This window comes from Oncorhynchus mykiss, chromosome 20, assembly GCF_013265735.2.
Source record: "Oncorhynchus mykiss isolate Arlee chromosome 20, USDA_OmykA_1.1, whole genome shotgun sequence".
Classification (NCBI taxonomy): Eukaryota; Metazoa; Chordata; class Actinopteri; order Salmoniformes; family Salmonidae; genus Oncorhynchus; species Oncorhynchus mykiss.
The window spans coordinates 5,983,665-6,006,543 of NC_048584.1; the positions used below are offsets into that span (position 1 = coordinate 5,983,665).

General features: G+C 43.1%; 2 protein-coding genes and 1 pseudogene across 2 annotated transcripts in view; all 3 read left to right on the plus strand.

Annotated features, from left to right (window-relative positions):
* The first annotated feature begins 3,062 nt into the window (after positions 1 to 3,062).
* On the plus strand, positions 3,063 to 6,871 carry LOC110498727 (annotated as a pseudogene).
* A 1,634-nt stretch (positions 6,872 to 8,505) lies between these two features.
* On the plus strand, positions 8,506 to 10,341 carry LOC110499580. Its single transcript, XM_021576714.2, has 4 exons — positions 8,506 to 8,632; positions 9,082 to 9,306; positions 9,653 to 9,802; positions 9,976 to 10,341. The coding sequence occupies exons 2-4, from the start codon at positions 9,096 to 9,098 to the stop codon at positions 10,218 to 10,220; spliced, it is 606 nt and encodes a 201-aa protein (XP_021432389.1). The 5' UTR covers positions 8,506 to 8,632; positions 9,082 to 9,095; the 3' UTR covers positions 10,221 to 10,341.
* A 520-nt stretch (positions 10,342 to 10,861) lies between these two features.
* LOC110498846 (vesicular glutamate transporter 1-like) overlaps positions 10,862 to 22,879 on the plus strand; it is a 28,197-nt gene continuing 16,179 nt past the window's right edge. The window contains exon 1 of the mRNA XM_021575504.2: positions 10,862 to 11,380. Within this exon, the coding sequence (XP_021431179.2) occupies positions 11,319 to 11,380 (62 nt within the window). The 5' untranslated portion in view covers positions 10,862 to 11,318. The remainder of the gene's footprint in view (positions 11,381 to 22,879) is intronic.

Genomic DNA, 22,879 nt, shown 5'->3' on the forward strand with positions numbered 1-22,879 from the left:
ATCATATCCCCAACAAAGAAGAGTGGGTTGGAATAACAGAGCATTTGGTTATGTGTCGATTTTCAAGACGATAACCCACCTTCGTGACCCAGTGGGTCCTCTATCAGAATGAGAAAGGAGTCAGCAGTAGCAACGCTGCTTATTTTGTGCGTCTCCACGAGCAGGAAGCTGTGGAATGATTGGGTAACTTTGAGAGTTTCAGTAAGCAACCATTTTGATACATTCCTTCAATTGTATTAGCCTACTTTATTTCAATATTTTTGTCATTCTGTGATATTTATTACCACAGTAATTCTTTATGGATCGATTCAGTTGTGGTTAAGAAAACAGTGCATGCTTAGTGGTGGGCTATACGAAGGGATGGGGGAAGTGACATGCCTTGCAAAGTTTAGAACGGTGATGGTTAATGATGATGGTTAATGAGCGCTGCCTAGCAACCATTGAGTTTAAGAGCGTAGTGTGTGTCAATACCACCTCGGCATTACGGCTACATTTCATAAACCGTTGGCAGAATTGTATTACTAGGAAATTATTAGTAGGTTGTTTGGCGGGAATAAACGTTTTGGCTTTTGTACTGGCAATACCTTTCACATATAAAGAAAAGGTGCCAAAAACATTGCGGGAAAAATGTTGTCATATGAAAGGGGTTATGAGTGTCTGCCTGCCAGCTGATAATCTTTACCAGTGTGTGTGTAGGCTACCTGCCCCTCCACATCCGAAGCATAGGCTACTGTAGCCTACTGACGTAACAAACATGATTAAAAAGTTACGGCGCAAGATTTTTAATTAGAAAAGAATGGATTAACTTTTTCGATGCCAGTTAAGGATACTATAGCTATAATGTTTCACATTGGATTTATTAATTCCTAAAGTTAAGGCGTGTTTTTATTTGAATTCTGGTGCCGCTCTGCACATACAAGCTTGTTAGCTAGCTAGCTCTGGTCCAACGTTAATCCAACTCTCGGAAGTTCAAAGACATTCAAAGTTCCTCCATAGAAGCCGCTCCTCCGTAGGTATAATTCTCTGGGCCTAATTCAGATAATGTCATTAGATACCCAGCGCTTCAATTCAAGGCTCCTCCACCCTCTTCGTCTCCCGACCAGCAAAATTTCAGTTGCGTCTCGTGCCCTACACTTGTCTGTCCAATTCATGTTAGTTAACAACTATACAATGTTCACACCCCTTTTTCCACAATTTGTTTTTAGAAAGTGGGATTAAAATGTTTACAATTTACAAATAAAACCAATCTACACAAAATACTCTACTGTCAAAGTGGAAGAATTCTAACAAATTAATGAAAAAAATATATACTTAAGTATTCAACCCCCTGAGTCAAAACATGTTAGAATTAGAGGTCGACTGATTAATCGGAATGGACGATTTATTTAGGGCCGATTTCAAGTTCTCATAACAATCGGTAATCAGCATTTTTGGACGCTGATTATGGTCGATTTATATTGCAATCCATGAGGAGACTGCGTGGCAGACTGACCACCTGTTATGCGAGTGCAGGCAGCAAGGAGCCATGGTAAGTTGCTAGCTAGCATTAAACTTATCTTGTAAAAAACAATCAATCTTAACATAATCACTAGTTAACTACACATGGTTGATGATATTGCCAGTTTAACTAGCTTGTCCTGCGTTGCAGGCGGTGCCTGAAATTGTGTCACTTCCTTTGTGTAAGCAGAGTCAGGGTATATGCAGCAGTTTGGGACGCCTGGCTCGTTGCGAACTGTGTGAAGACCATTTCTTCCTAACAAAGACCATCATTAATTTGCCAGAATTGTACATAATTATGACATAACATTGAAGGTTGTGCAATGTAACAGCAATATTTAGACTTAGGGTTGCCACCCGTTCGATAAAATACGGAACAGTTCTGTATTTCACTGAAAAAAATAAAGTTTCTGGATTTTACCATATTTAATGACATACGGCTCGTATTTCTGAGTGTTTATTACATTATAATTAAGTCTATGATTTAATATTTGATAGAGCAGTCTGACTGAGCGGTGGTAGGTAGCAGCAGGCTCGTAAGCATTCATTCAATGCGTTTGCCAGCAGCTTTTCGCAATGCTTGAAGCACAGCGCTGTTTATGACTTCAAGCCTATCAACTCCCGAGATTAGGCTGGCAATACTATAGTGCCTATAAAAACATCCAATAGTCAAAGGTATATGGCATACAAATGGTATAGAGAGAAGTAGTCCTATAATAACTACAACCTAAAACTTCTTACCTGGGAATATTGAAGACTCGTGTTAAAAAGAACCACCAGCTTTCATTTGTTATCATGTTCTGAGCAAGGAACTTTGGTCATCCAATAATCGGTATCGGCGTTGAAAAATCATAATCGGTCGACCTCTAGTTAGAATCACCTTTTGGCCGCGATTACAGCTGTGAGTCTTTCTGGGTAAGTCTCTAAGAGCTTTGCACACTTGGATTGTGCAATGTTTGCAATTATTATTTAAAAAATGATTCAAGCTCAGTTCAAATGGGTTGTGATAATTTGCTAGACAGCTATTTATCAAGTCTTGCCATAGATTTCAAGCTGATTTAACTCAAAGCTGTAACTAGGCCACTCAGAAACATTCAATGTCGTCTTGGTAAGCAACTCCAGTGCATATTTGGCCTTGTGTTTGAGGTTATTGTCCTGCCTAAGGTGAATTTGTCTCCCAGTGTCTGTTAGCAGACAGCAGACTGAAGCAGGTTTTCCTCTAGGATTTTGCCTGTGCTTAGCTTTATTTCTTCATTTTTTCATTTTTATTATAAACTCCCCAGTCCTTGCCGATGACAAACTTACCCATAACATTATGCAGCCACCACCATGCTTGAAGATATGAAGAGTGGTACTCCGTGATGTGTTGTTGGATTTGCCCCAAACATAACGCTTTGTTTTCAGGACTTAAAGTTAATACCTTTGCCACACATTCATGTTTTGTAATATTGTTATTCTGTACAGGTTTCCTTGCATTGTTTTTCAGTGAATTAAGATTAAACCAACATAAAAAAAATAATAATTAAGTTGACCCAAGCAACAGATTCTGAAAATGTATGATTGATATGAAGGTTTTTTGTTGTATTTCCAATATGATTAATTGTAAACATTAAGTGAAATTAAGGATTTTCTACAATGTTGTTGATCCATCCTCAGTTTACTTCTATCACAGCCATTCAACTCTGTTTTAAAGTCACCAATTTAAAATGGGATTTGATCTAAGCTCTTCTCCTTTCAGGTGTGTTTCTTTGTTGCTCTCTACTACAGTGTGATCATCGGCTGGAGCCTGTTCTACTTAGGGAACTCTTTCCAGTACCCTTTACCTTGGGAAGAGTGTCCTGAACATGGTAACACAACTGGTAAGTGAACACTCCCATGGCCACGACGCATCAGCTGTGTCTGATGTGCCTCCCTATATAGTGCACTACTTTTGAGCAGGGCGGCCTATAGTCTACTGTTGGATTCTGGGGTAAACTTTGAACATTGTTATACTCAGAAGTAAAGGAACATGAGTTACATAAGAGACATGAGGGGTGCCATAATGAAGTTTGGGAGGAGCTGAGTGCAGGGAAAACAATCGCATGTGACAGTACTGATAAGATACTGTTGAAGGCTCATATCAATTCGTTCCCTGCTTAGCAAGAATAATGCAATGTTTAGCGATAAGGAGGAGACACCACCCAAAGTGGGGGAAGCCATGTCTGTGTCTGAATTACAGCTGTAACAACCCTTTGGGAAGAATTGAACTTGGTTAAGCTTCTCTAGTGTCTGTGAGTTATTTATTAAAGATTAGAACCTAACACAACCATCACTCATTCATTGCCTAACATTTTCAATAATGTTGTCCAAATACAAACACAATAGAAGCCTGATGTGAACCTGACCATTGTCTTTGTCTTTAATCTCAGTGGAGGAAGTCCCAGTAGTCCCACCACCTACTTCTGGTTACGGAAGGCTCTAGACGTTACCGACTCCATCAATGAGATGGGCGAGTTCATCCCCGTCATCACCTGCTGCCTGCTTGCCGCCTGGACTATCGTCTGCATGGGCATGTTCAAAGGCGTCAAGTCTTCTGGCAAGGTACTGAGTGTTCTGCTTAAGCATTACTGTTTGGTCTGCACGTATAGCCTTACTGGAATTTGAGTCAACCCGCCTAAGCATGACACACAATTACAGATTAACTAATTTAATCACTGAAGCTGGGGGTGTAGAAGCGTAAATTCCAGTGCGGTCATAGGCCTGTGTGGAGTTATCCCACTGCCATTAAACTGACCCTAACTTCACAGAAGCCTGTTTAAATCCCTTCTCTTTTAAAGATGTTCTCTAAATGGAGAACGACCATCAAAATGACATAGCATATGTAATCAGACTCTTGGTCGACTAACTCGATGGAGATTTTAAGACATTCTAATCAATAAACGTGTTACCCCTCCTCCTCCTCTCATCCAAGGTGACGTATTTTTCCTCGATCTTCCCCTATGTGGTGCTGCTGTGTTTCCTCATCAGAGGGCTGATGCTGGATGGGGCTACAGAGGGCATCAAGTACATGTTCTACCCCAAGGTGTCACCATCACCCACCCAGCACACTGCTTGGATGAATGACAATTATAAGGGGAGAGGGGGAGGCATATGATAACCTGGCAAATACTACTACATACAGCCTAATACTGGGACTGCTTAAGCACACACACTGATAAACAAACCCTTTTGTTGTATTTTTTTAACTGTGTGATCCTGATTGTTCTAAAGAGGTATGTGGTTCAGAATTACTCCTTGCAAACTCCTTGCGATCAATAATGCACTAGGCCTAGATACTGTATCTATCATGGTAGGATTCAGTGCACTGTGCCAGTGTCTAGCCACTGACCCCCCCCCCCCCCCCCTTCTCTCTCTCCTCCCAATCCAGCTGGAGATCTGGGGTGAGGTGTAGGTATGGCGCCAGGTGGCCACACAGGTCTTCTTTGCTCTTGGCCTGGGCTTTGGCTCAGTCATGGCCTATTCCTCCTACAACCCAGTACCAACTGCCACCGTGACGCCCTGACAGTTTCCACCATCAACTTCCTCACCTCTGTCCTCGCCTCGCTGGTGGTGTTCGCCGTGCTGGGCTTCCGCATCAGGGAAGTCGCCATGCACTGCGTGACGCGGTGTGTGTTTGGGCGGGGAAAGGGTATTGTTTTTGATCTCTTTGTGTGTGTGTGTGTGTGTGTGTGTGTGTTGGGATGAAAAGGGGCTATATTGAAATGCCTTGTGTTCGGGGACTGTTTCTGGTGTTATGTTTAGTTAGATATTATTATATATCTACATGCATATCTACTCGGTCATTAAAAAAAAATACTCGGTCGTAGCGAGTACATAATAAACTTACTGGTTGTTCTCCACACTCCCCTCTCTCAGTAACTTGGAGAAGCTGTCTGAGCAGTTTTCCATGTTGCCCCTAGACCGGGACCTGCTACCCAGGTTTAACATCTCTGACCCCAGTCCGGTACCACTGGAGCCTACAGGGATTGGTTCACGGCTCACGGAGCCAAGGTCCCTGGCAACCTCACCGACTGCAGCCTAGAGGAGGAGGTGAACAAGGTAAATGGTTGATATTGCACTTTTCTTTTACTGCATCTCAACTCTGTATTCTTTGTTACAGCTTTACCCTGTTTATTTGCAAACCAACCAGCCTTGCAGCCTAGAGTATGCTCTTCCACCCACTCCTCGTAAATTAGTAATGTAATTTTAGCAGGTTTATTGCTCAAATTTAAATATGTTAAGATGGTTAGGATCTGTTGAGCTATATCATGATACATGTAAATGTCCCCTTCCCTTTCTCCTTGTCCCTCTCTTTCAGGGTGTGGAGGGCACAGGGCTGGCATTCATAGCTTTCACATAGGCCATGACTCTGTTCCCGGGCTGTCCCTTCTGGTCGGCCTTGTTCTTCCTCATGCAGCTCAACCTGGGCCTCAGCACCATGTTCGGCACCTTGGAGGGCATCCTCACACCCCTCACCAACAACTTCAAAGTGCTGAAGCGCCACAAGACCAAGCTCACAGGTAAAGAGAGAGAGAGAGATGGTGTCTGTGTCCATGTTTTTGCTCACAAGCCCCTTTTTCTATCAGGTCTCATCTTGGGTTTCTGACCCTAAGTTTGGGAACCATTGGATGAAACTATTCATTTGTATAAACATTTGAAGGCTTATTCATATAGAAGTGTTATAAAATGGGGTCTGAGTGTTAGTCCTCACTCCTCTTTACTAAATATGCCAAGTGTATCTGTGTGGGGTCTGTAATGTTCTCTCCCTTCCCCAGTGATTAGCTGCATCATCGGCTTTCTGATTGGCGTGCTGTTCGCGCAGCGCTGTGGGAACTACTTTGCAATGATGTTTGACGACTACTCCGCAACCCTGCCCCTCATCGTCGTGGTGGTGTTTGAGTGTTTCAGCGTGTCCTGGGTATACGGCGCTGACCGGTAAGAACCTATTAACTACACTGACCACATAAATCACAGGATGTCCCTCAGAAATGAGATGACAACTTCTTTCCCGAAAGAGGAATTTTACATTGATGAAGAAATAGTCATACTTTTGGATTAATGCAAATTTAGGTTACAAACAGTGATTCACAGCATCGATCCTTCAGGTCGACTTGCTGTGTTTGTTCCCCATTGTCACTGATCATTGTCTTGTGTATCTGAATGTCCAGGTTTCTTGATGACACATAGAGAAGATGCTGCACTGGCGCCTGTGATGTATAAGTACCTGTGGAAGTACTTGTGTCTGCTGGCCATGCTGGGGCTGCTGGGAGCTAGCCTGCTGAGGATGTGCTTCAAACGGCCCACCTACACCGCCTGGAACAGAGAAACGGTAAGGAGGCGGCCTCACCATGGTTGATATACGACCATATACCGTGCATTTGAAAAGTATTCAGACCCTTTGACTTTTTCCACATTTTGTTACAGCCTTATTCTAAAATGGATTAAATAGTTTTTCCCCTCATCAATCTACACACAATACCCCATAATGACAAATAAAAAAACTGTTTTTTAGAACATTTTTAAAATGTATACAAATATTTAAAAATCACATTTACTTAAGTATTCAGACCGTTTACTCAGTACTTCAGTTGAAGCACCTTTTGGCAGCGATTATAGCCTTTCTTGGATATGACGCTACAAGCTTGGCACACCTGTATTTGGGGAGTTTCTCCCCTTCTCTGTAGATCCTCTCAAGCTCTGTCAGGTTGGATGGGGAGCGTCGCTGCGCAGCTATTTTCAGGTCTCTCCAGAGATGTTCGATCGGGTTCAAGTGCGGCCTCTGGCTCGACCACTCAAGGACATTCAGAGACTTGTCCCGAAGACACTCCTGCATTGTCTTGGCTGTGTGCTTAGGGTCATTGTCCTGTTGAAATGTGAACCTTCACCCCAGTCTGAAGCTCTGAGCGCTCTGGATCAGGTTTTCATCAAGGATCTCTCTGTACTTTGCTCCATTCATCTTTCCCTCAATCCTGACTAGTCTCCCAGTCCCTGCTGCTGAAAAACATCCCCACAGCATGATGCTGCCACCACATTGCTTCACCGATGGTGCCAGGTTTCTTCCGTGATGTGATGCTTGGCATTCAGGTCAAAGAGTTCAATGTTGGTTTCATCAGACCAGAGAATCTTGTTTTTCATGGTTTGAGAGTCCTTTAGGTGCCTTTTGGCAAACTCCAAGTGGGCTGTCGTACCTTTTACTGAGGAGTGGCTTCCGTCTGGCCACTACCATAAAGGCCTGGTTGTCCTTCTGGAAGGTTCTCCCATCTCCACAGAGGAACTCTGGATCTTTGTCAGAGTGACCATCAGGTTGTTGATCACCTCCCTGACCAAGGCCCATCTCCCCCGATTGCTCAGATTTGCCGGGGGTCAGCTCTAGGAAGAGCCACGGTGGTTCTTCCTTTTAAGAATGATGGAGGCCATTGTGTTCTTGGGGACCTTCAATGCTGCAGAAATATTTTGGTACCCTTCCCCAGATCTGTGCAATCCTTTCTCGGAGCGCTACAGATAAATTCTTCGACCTCATGGCTTGGTTTTTGCTCTGACATGCACTGTCGACTTTGGGACATTATATACACGTGTGTGCCTTGTCAAATCATTTGAATTTATCACAGGTGGAGTCCAAGTTGTAGAAACATCTCAAGGATGATCAATGGAAACAGGATGCGCCTGCGCTCAGTTTCGAGTTTCATAGAAAAGGGTCTGAATACTTATGTAAATAAGGTATTTCAGATTATTATTATTTTTATAAATGTGAAAAAAATTCTAAACAGTTTTTGCTTCATCATTATGGGTTATTGTGTGTAGATTGAGGAATTGTGTTTATCCATTTTAGAATAAGGCTGTAAGAAAATGTGGGAAAAGTCAAGGGTGTCTGAATACTTTCCGAATTCACTGTATGTATTTATGCATCGCATGTCCCTTTCATACTGTATGTGTGTGTATTCTCTGTTTGGATATATGGGTGGCTGGGGACAGTAGTTGTCTTGGATGCAGTTTTGTCAATCATCAAGGGACACTGGGAGCGGAATCCGAGGGTACAGATAAAGCGAGAGAAGGGAAAGAACAGCTGAGTGATCACACCTGGCAGACGGGAGTGGCTACCAAACCAGCTAAAGAACTGGTAATGTACATATTCCTATATCTGATTTGTATATCTAAATATATAATTGAATGGGAGAGTAACAACCTAAATATACATGGAAATGCATGAGAATTTAAATAAATAGTCAATTGTGATTACTAAGCTTAAACCGCGTATTTCAAGACCTGGCATTGTATTGGTCGCATACACATATTTAGCAGATGTTATTGTAGGTGTAGCGAAATGCTTGTGGAGCCAAAAGGCAAATGTTGCAACAAAACATTGTCTTTTGATCTGTGTGGTAGTTGGATGCTCATAATAAGAACAGTAATTACAGGAGCTTCTCTGTGACTACTGTAAATATCCTAATGTAGAACTCAACGATGAAAGGGATACATTTTAAACTGTGTGCACTCAGAGTGTGATAAAGTAGCAACATGGAAGTAATTTCAGTTCTGATCTCCAAAGAAGTCCTCTTTTTTTTTAAGGTGAACCTGCTAGTATGGATGCCCTCATGGCCTGCCTGGTGGCCATGTGTCTCTGTCTGGTCCTCCCAGTGAGCTGGTCCCAGAGCACACACAAGTCAGAGGAGTTTATCAATACCCAGCCTCAACCTGCCCCTGGAGTACTACCACAACTGGCTCCTGCAGCAGCACACATCCAGGATGTGCTGAAGAGTAAAGAGGAGACCGAGATCACTTCAAAACAAATGTGTGAGTGAGAGTCACAACGGGGAAATGTTCATAGATGCAGGGTCTGGGAGAGACAAATGTTGAATTCACGTTAGAGGGGAAAGAAATCACTGACGGGCAGCTGTTGGGAGAAATGGAGAGAGCGGAAGGGGTGGGGTTAATTTGTTGTTTATTTGTAGTTCTGGGCTACTTATGTTGTGGCTTTTGTTCACAAACAATACTGTACGTAGTACAGTTTGAGGGTGGGTTATAGTCCATCTGAAAGGCTGGTGTATGAAGGGATGTATGAATATACAAAGAATTCACTTTTACTTGTTTTGATATGATATTCAGAGATGGGTAACAATGTGTCACTGTTTCCCATCAGATGCGAATGTGGGCCACGACAACGCCAAACTGGGCCTGTTCATAGCTGCTGCCCTGGGAATCGTGGCGCTGATGGGCATGGTCTACTGCATCTACATGCAGTTTTACACCAAGCACCAGTACCTGCACACCCAGCTCCACGATGACTCTGGTAATAGAACAAACTCCTTTTCAATACTAATAGATCATTTTACACTAAAAAATGTTGGGCTAGTTTTGGAACCATTGCAAACTATATAGAAATTACTGCACTTGTGATCCCTCTTACTGTTGACTTTTTCTCTGTCCGTCTCTTTTTCTGGTTCTTACCTTCTCTCGCCAAAGAGTTGACCCTTGACCTCCCAGAGGCACCTCCTGTTTTCTTCCACGGTTCCGTCGGTGCAATGGACAGAAAGGGAGAGGTGCGGGGATCTGGTAATGGATCTTTCATCTCTAACACACCCTCCACCATCTCTGTACCGCCCAGGCTGTCCCCTCCTCCCTCCGCTGTGCCCTACCTTCCCCTCTTCCTCGCCTCTTACCCTCTCAGGACCATATCTGTTAGAGATCTGGAGAGAAGCTTTGTCTGAAATGAGGTACTTATCACCAGTGACTGGAGACATATTAACCTGATCATTAAGAACAAAGTTTTTTCTCTTAGCTAAATTAACTGAAGTTGGTGCTGTTGAACTCATAATAAAATGGACTCTCACTGTGCATTTCCTGTGATCCTGTGGTTTTTGGAAATTGACAAATTCAACAACTGAATTTTTTTTTTTTGGCAGTACTATGGTAGATGAGTAGTAGATCACATGCCATGTCATATTCAGGCCAGTAGGTGCTAGAACACTGGTGATACAGTAGGGTGATTTTATGATGAAAACTTCAGTGATGGCAGGGATTGGAATAAGACTCTCATCAATAAAATCAACAGCCTGAAATAGTAGCCAATAGTACTCATAATGTGGCGAGATCAGAGCACATCCATGTTTGTGGATGTACAGTTATTATGGTGAGCTTTAACTAAAGATATTGGTTATGCTTCCAATCTCTGGGGACCACTCTGGCCCTAAATGACTTGTTTCTCCAGTACATGTTTGCCAGAATAGACTAATCTAATGCCCTTCATTCAGTGTTTGTGTGGTACAAGAATAGCCAGGCTACTTAACACACCGGGCTGCAGGAAAGGAAGTGACACCATACCTCGCTACACAATCGGGCAGATTAGCGTTGGGGGCAGTAATCTGGTTTCAGCACCATGGATAGCGACACTCGCAGCCAGACAGCGGCCGACCGTTCATTCGAGATACACATTTGGATTTGTTTTATAAATTATTTTTAACTTGCTAAAGCACTGCTAAAACAACGTAGGCTATTGTCTAATCTCAATTTTGGGAAATGTGGGCATGGGAACTGTTAGTGCTTTTTTCTTGAATATTTACTTGCGGCTCACTTTGGTTTGATTTAGACTAGAATAATCAGAGGGCATTAGGAGGGTGTGGATGTCTGTGTTCATAACTCTGTGCGTAAAAACGGTGTGGACCAGCTGGTTGAGAAAGGAAAGCGAGATTTAATGGTGTGTGAGTGAAAGGTTAAGGGCGGAGGGAGAAGGTGATAGGGAAGAGAGCTACGCGCTCAAGCGGGAGTGCGCGCGGGAAGCAAATCGGTCGGAGCTTGGAGCCGGGAGGATGGAGATCCGACCAGATAGGTTTAAGATCGTCGCGGGCAAGACCCTTGGTAAATTACACAAGTAAGTTAAAACAACAGCTTCATAGCTTACATTTTCTGTGCGGTGTATTTGTTAAAGTTGTGTAGCCTAAACTATACCTTGTTCGCGTAGCGCACGCAATCCAGATCAAGGTCTTGTTTGTGACAGTATTAGGCTACCTACCCACTTGTCATCCCGGCACTAAGTTTATAAAAGTTTAAACAAATATATAGGCCTATTCAATATTAGCCTAGGGCTATTTATGTTTATAAGACATAAAGTAGGCTATGACTTTTATCCGAACTTTTGTTTAAAAAACGAACAGATGGGCCTTGACACCTAAAATCCACATGCCCAAAACCCTTATCAATAGAACAGTCAATTTAGTAAAACCGTCGTTATGATATCTTACTTCAAATAAGACATGGAAGATATAGGCTACATACATAAATGCATGTTCAGAAATTCCTTTGATCCCAGTGAATGTGATGTTGTTGTTTTTTTTTACATGTAGGCTGCTTTAATTCAATTGTATGGTAAATTGCAATTGTAAAGGAGTGGGTGGGTTATGGTTGTTTTGATTTTAAAATATTTGATTTCCACTATGTTATCGTAGCGTGTGCTCTGTGTCATGGATACCTAGATTAACTAAATTCAGGCCCTATAAATTGACGTGTAGGCAGGCCCACCTCGGAATGCTGTCCTCGTCCTTTCTTTACCAGAGAACTTGAGACAGTTGCCGTTCCGGTCATTCTAAAGTCTATAAGTAGCCTAACTGAAATGATTTACTGAAGGCGTAGAGTGAATTAATGTTTTCTGTGGGAGAAAATGTGGACATCAAAACTGTCCATTTGTTCTCTATAGGCAGTGATGCGGTGCTAGACTATTTTATGTTTGTTATGCCTCTTTCTCATAGAAATAAAACTTTTTTTTTTGCTTTAGAAATCAAATGGGGCCCATCTGACATTTTTCATTGTCAATTTATTATTATAACACCTGAACAATGAATTTATTAGCGATGCTACGATGAGTGTTAACAGCATCCATTGTTTACAAAGGTAAGCCACACTAAATGGTGTACGAATAATTTATAATCAGGCCATAATTAATGTATATTAACATGTTGATAAAGGGGAAAAGACTCTGTTGTAAATATACCTACATTGCTCTACATGTTTAAAAAATTAGGAGGTGGCATCAAAATGTGTATATCCAAGAGAAGTATCTCTGTCTGATGTTCATGCTTGGTTCATATTTTACCTAGCCTACAGTAAAATCATTATTGGGCGGGGGGATAACTACATGATAAGAACTGATCTTTGTAGGCTATGCGCTTTAGTTGAACATTCTTTTGCATAGAAAAAGACGTGTCCAGGCCAGCTGGTCAACTAAATATTGGCACTTTGTAAAAGCAGTGAAAGTTAGATCAGCATCTCATTTGCCTAATGAGATACAGTGTGTGGCCACTTGAGAGAGCAAGTGCTGGCTATTCTGCTCAAGAAATGTGGAAGACATTTATACTTTAATAAGGGAACATAACGTTTATTTGGTGCGGCCACGATGCAAAAAAATGGGTGATTAATCTGCAGAAACATTGATGGATATCGGAGCGCAAATAGTTCGCGATCTCCTTTCTCTCGGGATTTGAAGAAGCGTCTGAACACATAAATCCTCTCCCGAAATAGCCCTCTCCCCCCTCCAAGCTGTCGGCCCACGTAAATCCCTATACACCTCTCTCTCGCTCTCTCTGTAGGTAGCCTACCTCTCCAGGTTCTCCCGGTCTACGGTTTAATAACTCGTCATCATCTGCTCCCCTCCCCCAAAGGCAGGGATTACTGTACCTTACTGTACCTACGCGATAGTTACCAAACCTTCACTTCCCTATCACATGCGTGCGCTGAGGTGTTCCCCAGTGCGTAATATGGTACCTTGGTTTGTGGCTGCTGTTACGACCCTATGTTGTGTGAATTGTTGTGACATTTAGCCGTATATGACATGTAAATAGTTAGGCCCGTTTTTCTTCATAGAGGTCTGGAACTCTCTTATAGGTCTATTAATTATTTTTCCACCAGGTGATGGCAGCAGGCAGGACAAAATTCCTTCCCACGAAAACAGGCTGAAATTTCAGGGCTTTTTAAAACCCGAATTTCGATCTTGTCTCATCGCTGCAACTCCCCAAAGGGCTCGGGAGGCGAAGGTAGAGAAAGTCATGCGTCCTCCGAAACAAGACCCGCCAAACTGCGCTTCTTAACACCCGCCCGCTTAACCCGGATGCCAACCGCACCAACGTGTAGTAGGAAACACGTTCACCTGATGACTGTGGTCAGCCTGCAGGCGTCTCGCCCGCCACTAGGAAACGCTAGAGCGCGATGAGCCAAGTAAAGCGAAATGAGCCCCTAGCCAAACCCTCTTCTAACCCGGACGTCACTGGGCCAATTGTGCGCCACCCTATGGGGCTCCCAATCACGGCCGGTTGTGATACAGCCTGGGAACGAACCATGGTCTGTAGGGACTCCTTTAGCACTGGGGTTGCAGTGCCTTACACCACTGACACCCAGGACCCCTTTCAGGCGGTCTTTTCAAAGAGGTCTTCAACTAAAAAGGTATTATCATTTTCACAATTTTTCAGTAGTATCCCAACCTTATAGTGTGGGAATATACTCTCACCGGACAGTTTATTAGGTACACCACCCTGTTCACAAATGGATTACACCTACAGACAGAGATTCACATGGCCGTGGCTTGCTATATAAGACAGGTATCTCGACATTCAGTCACTCTTTGATTGAACGTTAGAATGGGCAACACGAGTGACGTAAGTGACTTTGAGCAGGGTATGATCGTCGGTGCCAGGCACGCCGGAGCCACTATTTCCGAAACTTGCCACCCTTCTGGGCTTTTTTTTCACAACCGTCAAATCAAATTGTATTTTTGTCATACTGGGGTGCGACAAACAAAAAGCATAGTCAGCGGCAGTCCAGTGGGCAAAAACAGCTCTTTGAAGGAGAATGTCAAGAATCGTGCAAGCTAACAAGCGGCCCACAAACATCAATAACGGCGCAGTACAACATTTCGCAGCGCACAACTCCTCGATCCTTGTCACGGATTGCTATTGCAGCAGACGATCACACCGGGTTCCACTCTTTGCAGCTAAAACCAAGAAGAAGCAGTGGGCCTGCGATCACCAACACTTGACAGTTTACTTGAGGGGCCTGCACAGTCCCCCAGACCTCAGCCTAATAGTGCATCTTTGGGATGAGATGGCACGAGCTGTTGATGGCATAAATGCACCGCCGTCTAATCTGCAGCAACTGCGTATTACAGTCGCGTCAGCATGGACCGACATCCCTGTGGAACGTTTCCTGTGGCACTTTGTAGAATGCCCCGAAGAAGTCAGGCTTTTCTGGAGACAAAAGGGGGTCTGATCCGGTATGAGATGGGTGTACCTAATAAACTGTCCAGTGAGTGTATAAAACACAGGAAATCACATTTTTGACTGTACTGGGCCTTTTAATATGCTCCTCTTCCTTAACTTCTTTGATATCTGTCAGATGAATAACCAACACTGACACTTGTTGTTTAATGATTAATAACTTATTGTTGCGATGATTGTGCTCGGGCCCTCATAACTCACAATAACAAATGACTTGTGTAAACATGTTATAAACAGTTGCATAATTACTTATCCTTAACTGCAATCAGATTTTTCAGATACTCTGGAAAGGCAATGTCCCTAAAACAGGGAGTAGATATTTCGATCCAGCTGTTTGGTCATGCGTTGAGGTCATAACAAAAACAAATTTAGTTGAATGCGATTCATATTCTTATGGTTGGGCCCTTTGCCTACATGATAAAACTGGAGAAATTCACCACACGTGAACTTGTCTGCGGTATAGTGTCTTATTTACACATGTAGCCACTGTTTTTGACCGTGTGACGCATTTAAAATGTATTATTATAATTTGGGGGTGTTTATTTTTGTCCTATTTCACACCTGTACAAGTGGTTTAATATGCATGTTTGAATTGGAAATGTTTTTTTTTTATATATAATTATATATTTATTTTCATATCCCAACTCCCCACTCTCCAAGGGTGTTTCAGGGGGTCGTGGCCGGGTTCAGCAATTATCAACGGTGACCCTGGTGCAATTAGGGTTAAGTGCCTTGATCAAGGGCACATCGGCAGATTTGTCACCTTGTCAGCTCAGGGATTCAAACTAGTGACCTTTCAGTTACTGGCCCAATGGTCTAACCGCTAGGCTACCTGCCGCCATCATATTCATAATGACATGTCATGACATTTCAACAAAATATCAGTCACCAGTCTAAATTTAGAGCTTTTTGTAATCCAAGTACAACATTTATTCATGTTTCTAACGCTCATTTTGGTCCAGTCCAGTGTGTGGAGAGTTTAGAGAATTTGGCGTTTGGTTATTGTATTATTCAAGAGAGTTCCAGTGCCCTTAGCTGACTTTTCACTCTGTGTTGAAAGGTTTTCCTATGGTAGCCATTTATCATTCTCTCAACTATTCCTTTGTGTGTTGACTAGTCTGCAACCTCCATCTCTTTATTCTGATGAGACCTAAGTTATGTAATTGTTCAAGACAGTCTGTGTCAAAAGTATCATATTCAGGTGGTATTGCTTCCCAGATCCAGTCCTATTCCTCATGTCCAATTTATTCTTCAATCAATAATCTTCACCTGTTGATTGAACTGTGAACTGCACTGCTGAACTGTTCTCACACCTATGTCCTTGACGAAAGAATTAAGAGATTATGTTGGAGGGAGAACCCACTATACTCATTTGACAAGCCAATGAGCAAGGATTAAGGGTCACTGACCTCTATTTAATTTGCTACACTGTAATATGTCTGAGTATTGTGCAGACAGACTTCCACATTTACTACACAAGTATGCGTCAGTCTGTCTGTTTGTGTGACGTTACTTAGAGTGAAAACGAGGGGTTGGTAAAGCGCTAAGGATTAAAAGGGATATACGTCTCAGGGTCAGACAAAGCCAACCCGAAAGTTGAGACATGGAGGAAAAAGAACCCGAGTTAAAACTCTCTTAAAGACAGAGGACGAAATACATGAAAATAATAACATTTCAAAGTATCTGCTGCAATGATATCAAGTGAATGCTGGCATATATTTTCTGTCATTACCATGGGACAGTTGGCTCCTAGCCCGTTTTCAGCTGTTTGCAAGGCAACAGTGTTGAGCACCTTTCACTTTCAACACATTTCATAAACACCTGACGGTTATCAGAAGGACATTGTGTCGCCAGTACAGATGTGCACTTTCATATGCAATCCTGTTCAGACGGAAAGATACTTCTCAGGACGCAGAAAGGGGGGTTGGTGTTCAAAGAACAGTGGTGCAAGATGGGTGTGACGATGTGAGAAGAGAGGGAATTGACGATGAAAGCCAGGGACTGAGACGAAACTCGAAAGATGAACGAGGGACAGGAAGAATAGAGGGAAAGAGAGGCGCACAAATACAGAAATAGTACGAAGCGGTATTAATAATTCATCCTCAGCGAAAGTCATTAATACTTAATGTCAGAGAATGCTGGAGCCATTGCTTGTGTGAACTGTTTTTGGTATGGGCATCGTAGTGGCACCCATTTTGTGGATATTGCTTTGTCACGTATTGGTGCACATAGTTTCTGGATACCACAGCAGTTTTTGACTTGCCACAATGCAGTTTGTAAATTGTAGTTGGAAGCAAACTGTAGTTGGATGCCAAATAAGGTATACAGTTTGCTGTCAAAAGTGTAGGCGTAATTCAAATGTGTTGATTTTACTTTCTTATCATTCTCTAGCCTCCACATAGCAAGTCACCTTGTAAAATGGCCTTGAATGTTGATGGGGTGAAAAACACCTTGTGCTTTCAGGGATTATATTGGTTTATAATCCCATCTAAGCATCACCTTTCCCTGGTTCTTGTGAAACTTTTGTATCTTAATTAGCAGTTTCCTCATACCACCTCATACTCTATTGTTTCTGATGTCTGTAAAATGACAATAGTTCGATTTTGGAGGGATGAAAAGGTCTGTGGGAAAAATAATTATAACACAGCACAGTATGGTTCAAAGGAGTACCCATTTGTTACCATTCCCAAGGACTAGGCCCAACTAGCGAATAACTATGCAAGACCAATAGTCTTATTCCTTGGACGAGAAACGGTAAACTTTGCAGTTCAAACAATACTGGCTTCAACACTGACTGATTGACAGTTTTGTATTCTTCCGCCTCCTCGTCTGTTCTAAACCAATGTGAAATCTTTACTTCCAAAGCAAAGATGATATGATTGTCTCTCCTTCCCCCCCTAATCACTTGAGCATTAAAAACATATGCCCAAACAGGAAATAAAGCAAGGGCATGTGAAACCTAAGTCTTCCCCACAAACCACCATATCCATTGGCCTTGCAGCAGAGGAATAAAGTATGGTCTGTGAACTCAGCACAGCCTCACATTGGGGCCGAGCTGATCTCATGCTTAATGGATGATGTGCCTCAGCTGAATACATATTTGATGTTTCCTAGACTGGAGGCTGGCGCAGGTCGTTAGCATGTTTGCTCAGTGAGCTGGATAGGTCGGGAGAGAGCAGGAAGAGAGCGAGGTGAAGAGATTCGGTCAGAGATGTTCCATAGAGACAAGTGCTGTTTTCACCGTACGGTTTTAGTTCTACTGTATGACAGCCTACCTGCCGAGGCCTGTCAGATTGGTAATGTCAGCAAAAAAAACTATTCGAAAAAAATAACTCACTGCTGGCCGGGGCTTGACCAAGGTGACATTGAAGTGTACCGAGGTGGTTGACATTGTTTTGAGGTTTACAGGAAGGAATGTCTGTCTTGGAAGAGTCTGTTTGGGTTGTAGATGTCAAGCATAGCAATTCAAATACATTAGCAATGAATACAATCTCATGTAAGTTTAATACCATGCAAAATACATAATTAATGCATGGAAGACCCACACACAAACCTGCATTGCTGACTGGTACTTACAAGAACATATACAATTGAGACACAAGTATGTGGACACTCCTTCAAATTAATGGATTTGGCCATTTCATTCACACCCGTTGCTGACAAACATTGGCAGTAGAATGGCCCGTACTGAAGAGCTCAGTGACTTTCAACGTGGCACCGTCAAAGGATGCCACCTTTCCAACAAGTTACTTAGTCAATTTCTGCCCTGTTCAAATGTAAGTGCTGTTATTGTGAAGTGGAGATGTCTAGGAGCAACAACGGCTCATCCGCGAAGTGGTAGGCTGCACAAGCTCACAGAACTGGACCGCTGATGCGCTGTCACGGCAGTCAAAAGAAGTGGACCAAGGTGCAGCGTGGTCAGCGTACATTTTCTTTTCTTTTAAAATGTCGCCAACAAAACAACAAACGAAAGAAACAACCGTGAACAATCAGGGCATTAGTGCCACAAACAAAGTTAACTACCCACACCGAAAGGAGGGAAAAAGGGCTACCCAAGTATGATTCCCAATCAGAGACAACGATAGACAGCTGTCTCTGATTGAGATCCATACCCGGCCAAAACATAGAAATAAAGAAACATAGAAAACAAAAACCCCACATCACACCCTGACATAACCAAATAGAGAAATAAAAAGGCTCTCTAAGGTCAGGGCGTGACAAGTATCACATAAAAATCGTCTGTCCTAAGTTGCAACACTCACTACCAAGTTCCAACTATCACTGGAAGCAACATCAGCACAAGAACTGTTCGTCTGGAGTTTCATGAGATGGGTTTCCATGGCAGCACAGCCGCACACAATATCACCATGCGTAATGCCAAGCGTCGGCTGGAGTGGTGTAAAGCTCGCGCCATTGGACTATGGAAAGGTGGAAATGCGTTCTCTGGAGTAATGAATCGCGCTTCACCATCTGGCAGTCCGACTAACGGATCTTGGTTTGGTGGATGCCAGGAGACGCTACTCCAATTCATAGTGCCAACTGTAAAGTTTGGTGGAGGAGAAAAAATGGTCTGGGGCTAGTTTCATGGTTCTGGCTAGGTTCCTTAATTCCAGTGAAGGGAAATCTTAACGCTACAGCATACAATGATAATCTGGATGATTGTGTGCTTTTGATTTTGTGGCAACAGTTTGGGGAAGTCCTTTTCCTGTTTCAGCAATGCCCACATGCACAAAGCGAGGTCCATATAGAAATGATTTGTCGAGATTGTTGTGGAAGAACTTAACTTGACTGGCCTGGACAGAGCCCTGACCTCAACCATATTGGACACCTTTGGGGTGAAGCTATGCCATACCTATTCACCCAACATCAGTACCTGTCCTCACTAATGCTTTTGTGGCTGCATGGAAGAAAGTCGCTGCAGCATTGACAGATTTTTCACCAAGTCGGTTCGGGGATTCAAACCAGCAACCTTTCAGTTACTAGCCCAATATGCACTTATCCGTTAGGCTACCTACTGCCATGTGCCATTTAGCAGACACTTTTATCCAAGCGACTTAGTCACGTCATCATGAGCGCATATACAGTGCCTTGCGAAAGTATTCGGCCCCCTTGAACTTTGCGACCTTTTGCCACATTTCAGGCTTCAAACATAAAGATATACAACTGTATTTTTTGTGAAGAATCAACAACAAGTGGGACACAATCATGAAGTGGAACGACATTTATTGGATATTTCAAACTTTTTTAACAAATCAAAAACTGAAAAATTGGGCGTGCAAAATTATTCAGCCCCTTTACTTTCAGTGCAGCAAACTCTCTCCAGAAGTTCAGTGAGGATCTCTGAATGATCCAATATGTTGACCTAAATGACTAATGATGATAAATACAATCCACCTGTGTGTAATCAAGTCTCCGTATAAATGCACCTGCACTGTGATAGTCTCAGAGGTCCGTCAAAAGCACAGAGAGCATCATGAAGAACAAGGAACACACCAGGCAGGTCCGAGATACTGTTGTGAAGAAGTTTAAAGCCGGATTTGGATACAAAAAGATTTCCCAAGCTTTAAACATCCCAAGGAGCACTGTGCAAGCGATAATATTGAAATGGAAGGAGTATCAGACCACTGCAAATCTACCAAGACCTGGCCGTCCCTCTAAACTTTCAGCTCATACAAGGAGAAGACTGATCAGAGATGCAGCCAAGAGGCCCATGATCACTCTGGATGAACTGCAGAGATCTACAGCTGAGGTGGGAGACTCTGTCCATAGGACAACAATCAGTCGTATATTGCACAAATCTGGCCTTTATGGAAGAGTGGCAAGAAGAAAGCCATTTCTTAAAGATATCCATAAAAAGTGTTGTTTAAAGTTTGCCACAAGCCACTTGGGAGACACACCAAACATGTGGACGAAGGTGCTCTGGTCAGATGAAACCAAAATTGAACTTTTTGGCAACAATGCAAAACGTTATGTTTGGCGTAAAAGCAACACAGCTGAACACACCATCCCCACTGTCAAACATGGTGGTGGCAGCATCATGGTTTGGGCCTGCTTTTCTTCAGCAGGGACAGGGAAGATGGTTAAAATTGATGGGAAGATGGATGGAGCCAAATACATGACCATTCTGGAAGAAAACCTGATGGAGTCTGCAAAAGACCTGAGACTGGGACGGAGATTTGTCTTCCAACAAGACAATGATCCAAAACATAAAGCAAAATCTACAATGGAATGGTTCAAAAATAAACATATCCAGGTGTTAGAATGGCCAAGTCAAAGTCCAGACCTGAATCCAATCGAGAATCTGTGGAAAGAACTGAAAACTGCTGTTCACAAATGCTCTCCATCCAACCTCACTGAGCTCGAGCTGTTTTGCAAGGAGGAATGGGAAAACATTTCAGTCTCTCGATGTGCAAAACTGATAGAGACATACCCCAAGCGAATTACAGCTGTAATCGCAGCAAAAGGTGGCGATACAAAGTATTAACTTAAGGGGGCTGAATAATTTTGCACGCCCAATTTTTCAGTTTTTGATTTGTTAAAAAAGTTTGAAATATCCAATAAATGTCGTTCCACTTCATGATTGTGTCCCACTTGTTGTTGATTCTTCACAAAAAAATACAGTTTTATATCTTTATGTTTGAAGCCTGAAATGTGGCAAAAGGTCGCAAAGTTCAAGGGGGCCGAATACTTTCGCAAGGCACTGTATTTAACATATGGGTGGTCCCTGGAATCAAACCCACTCCTCTGGCGTTACAAGTGCCGTGTTCTACTGACTGAGCTACAAAGGACCAGTCTTTGCACCACCTTTAACGTCTGTATGTTAAAGGCGGTGTCTATACAAGTCCTAAGCCAACTCTATATATAAGCAAAAAAAGAAACGTCCTCTCGCTGTCAACTGTGTTTATTTTCAGCCAACTTAACGTGTAAATATTTGTATGAACATAAGATTCAACTACTGAGATATAAACGGAACAAGTTCCACAGACATGTGACAAACAGAAATGGAATATTGTATGCCTGAATAAAGGGGGGTCAAAATCAAAAGTAACAGTCAGTATCTTGTGTGGCCACCAGCTGCATTAAGTACTGCAGTGCATCTCCTCTTGGACTGCACCAGATTTTCCAGTTCTTGCTTTGAGATGTTACTCCACTCTTCCACCAAGGCACCTGCAAGTTCCCGGACATTTCTGGGGGAATGGCCCTAGCCCTCACTCTCTGATCCAACAGGTAGAACACTGACATTCCTGTCTTGCAGGAAATCATGCACAGAACGAGAAGTATGGCTGGTGGCATTGTCATGCTGGAGGGTCATGTCAGGATGAGCCTGCAGAAAGGGTACCACATGAGGGAGTAGGATATCTTCCCTGTAACACACAGCGTTGAGATTGCCTGCATTGACAACAAGCTCAGTCCGATGATGCTGTGACACACCCAGACCGTGACGGACCCTCCACATCGATCCTGCTCCAGAGTACAGGCCTCAGTGTAACTCTCATTCCTTCGACGATAAACACGAATCTGACCAACAAAACCACCACTCTTCAGTGAAGAGCACTTTTTGCCGGTCCTGTCTGGTCCAGCAACGGTGGGTTTGTGCCCATAGGCGACGTTGTTTCTGGTGATATCTGGTGAGGACCTTCCTTACAACAGTCCAACCTCTGTCCGCAATAGTCTGAGCACTGATGGAGGGATTGTGCTTTCCTGGTGTAACTCAGGCAGTTGTTGCCATCCTGTACCTGTCCCGCAGGTGCGATGTTCGGATGTACCGATTCTGTGCAGGTGTTGTTACACGTGGTCTGCCACAGCGAGGACAATCTGCTGTCCTCGCTGTAGCGCTGTCCTAGGCGTCTCACAGTACAGACATTGCAATTTATTTCCCTGGCCACATCTGCAGTCCTCATGCCTCCTTGCAGTATGCCTAAGGCACGTTCACGCAGATGAGCAGGGACACTGGGCATCTTTCTTTTGGTGTTTTTCAGTAGAAAGTCCTCTTTGGTGTCCTAAGTTTTCATTACCGTGACCTTAATTGCCTACCGTCTGTAAGCTGTTAGTGTCTTAAACCCCGTTCCACAGGTGCATGGTCATTAATTATTTATGGTACATTGAAC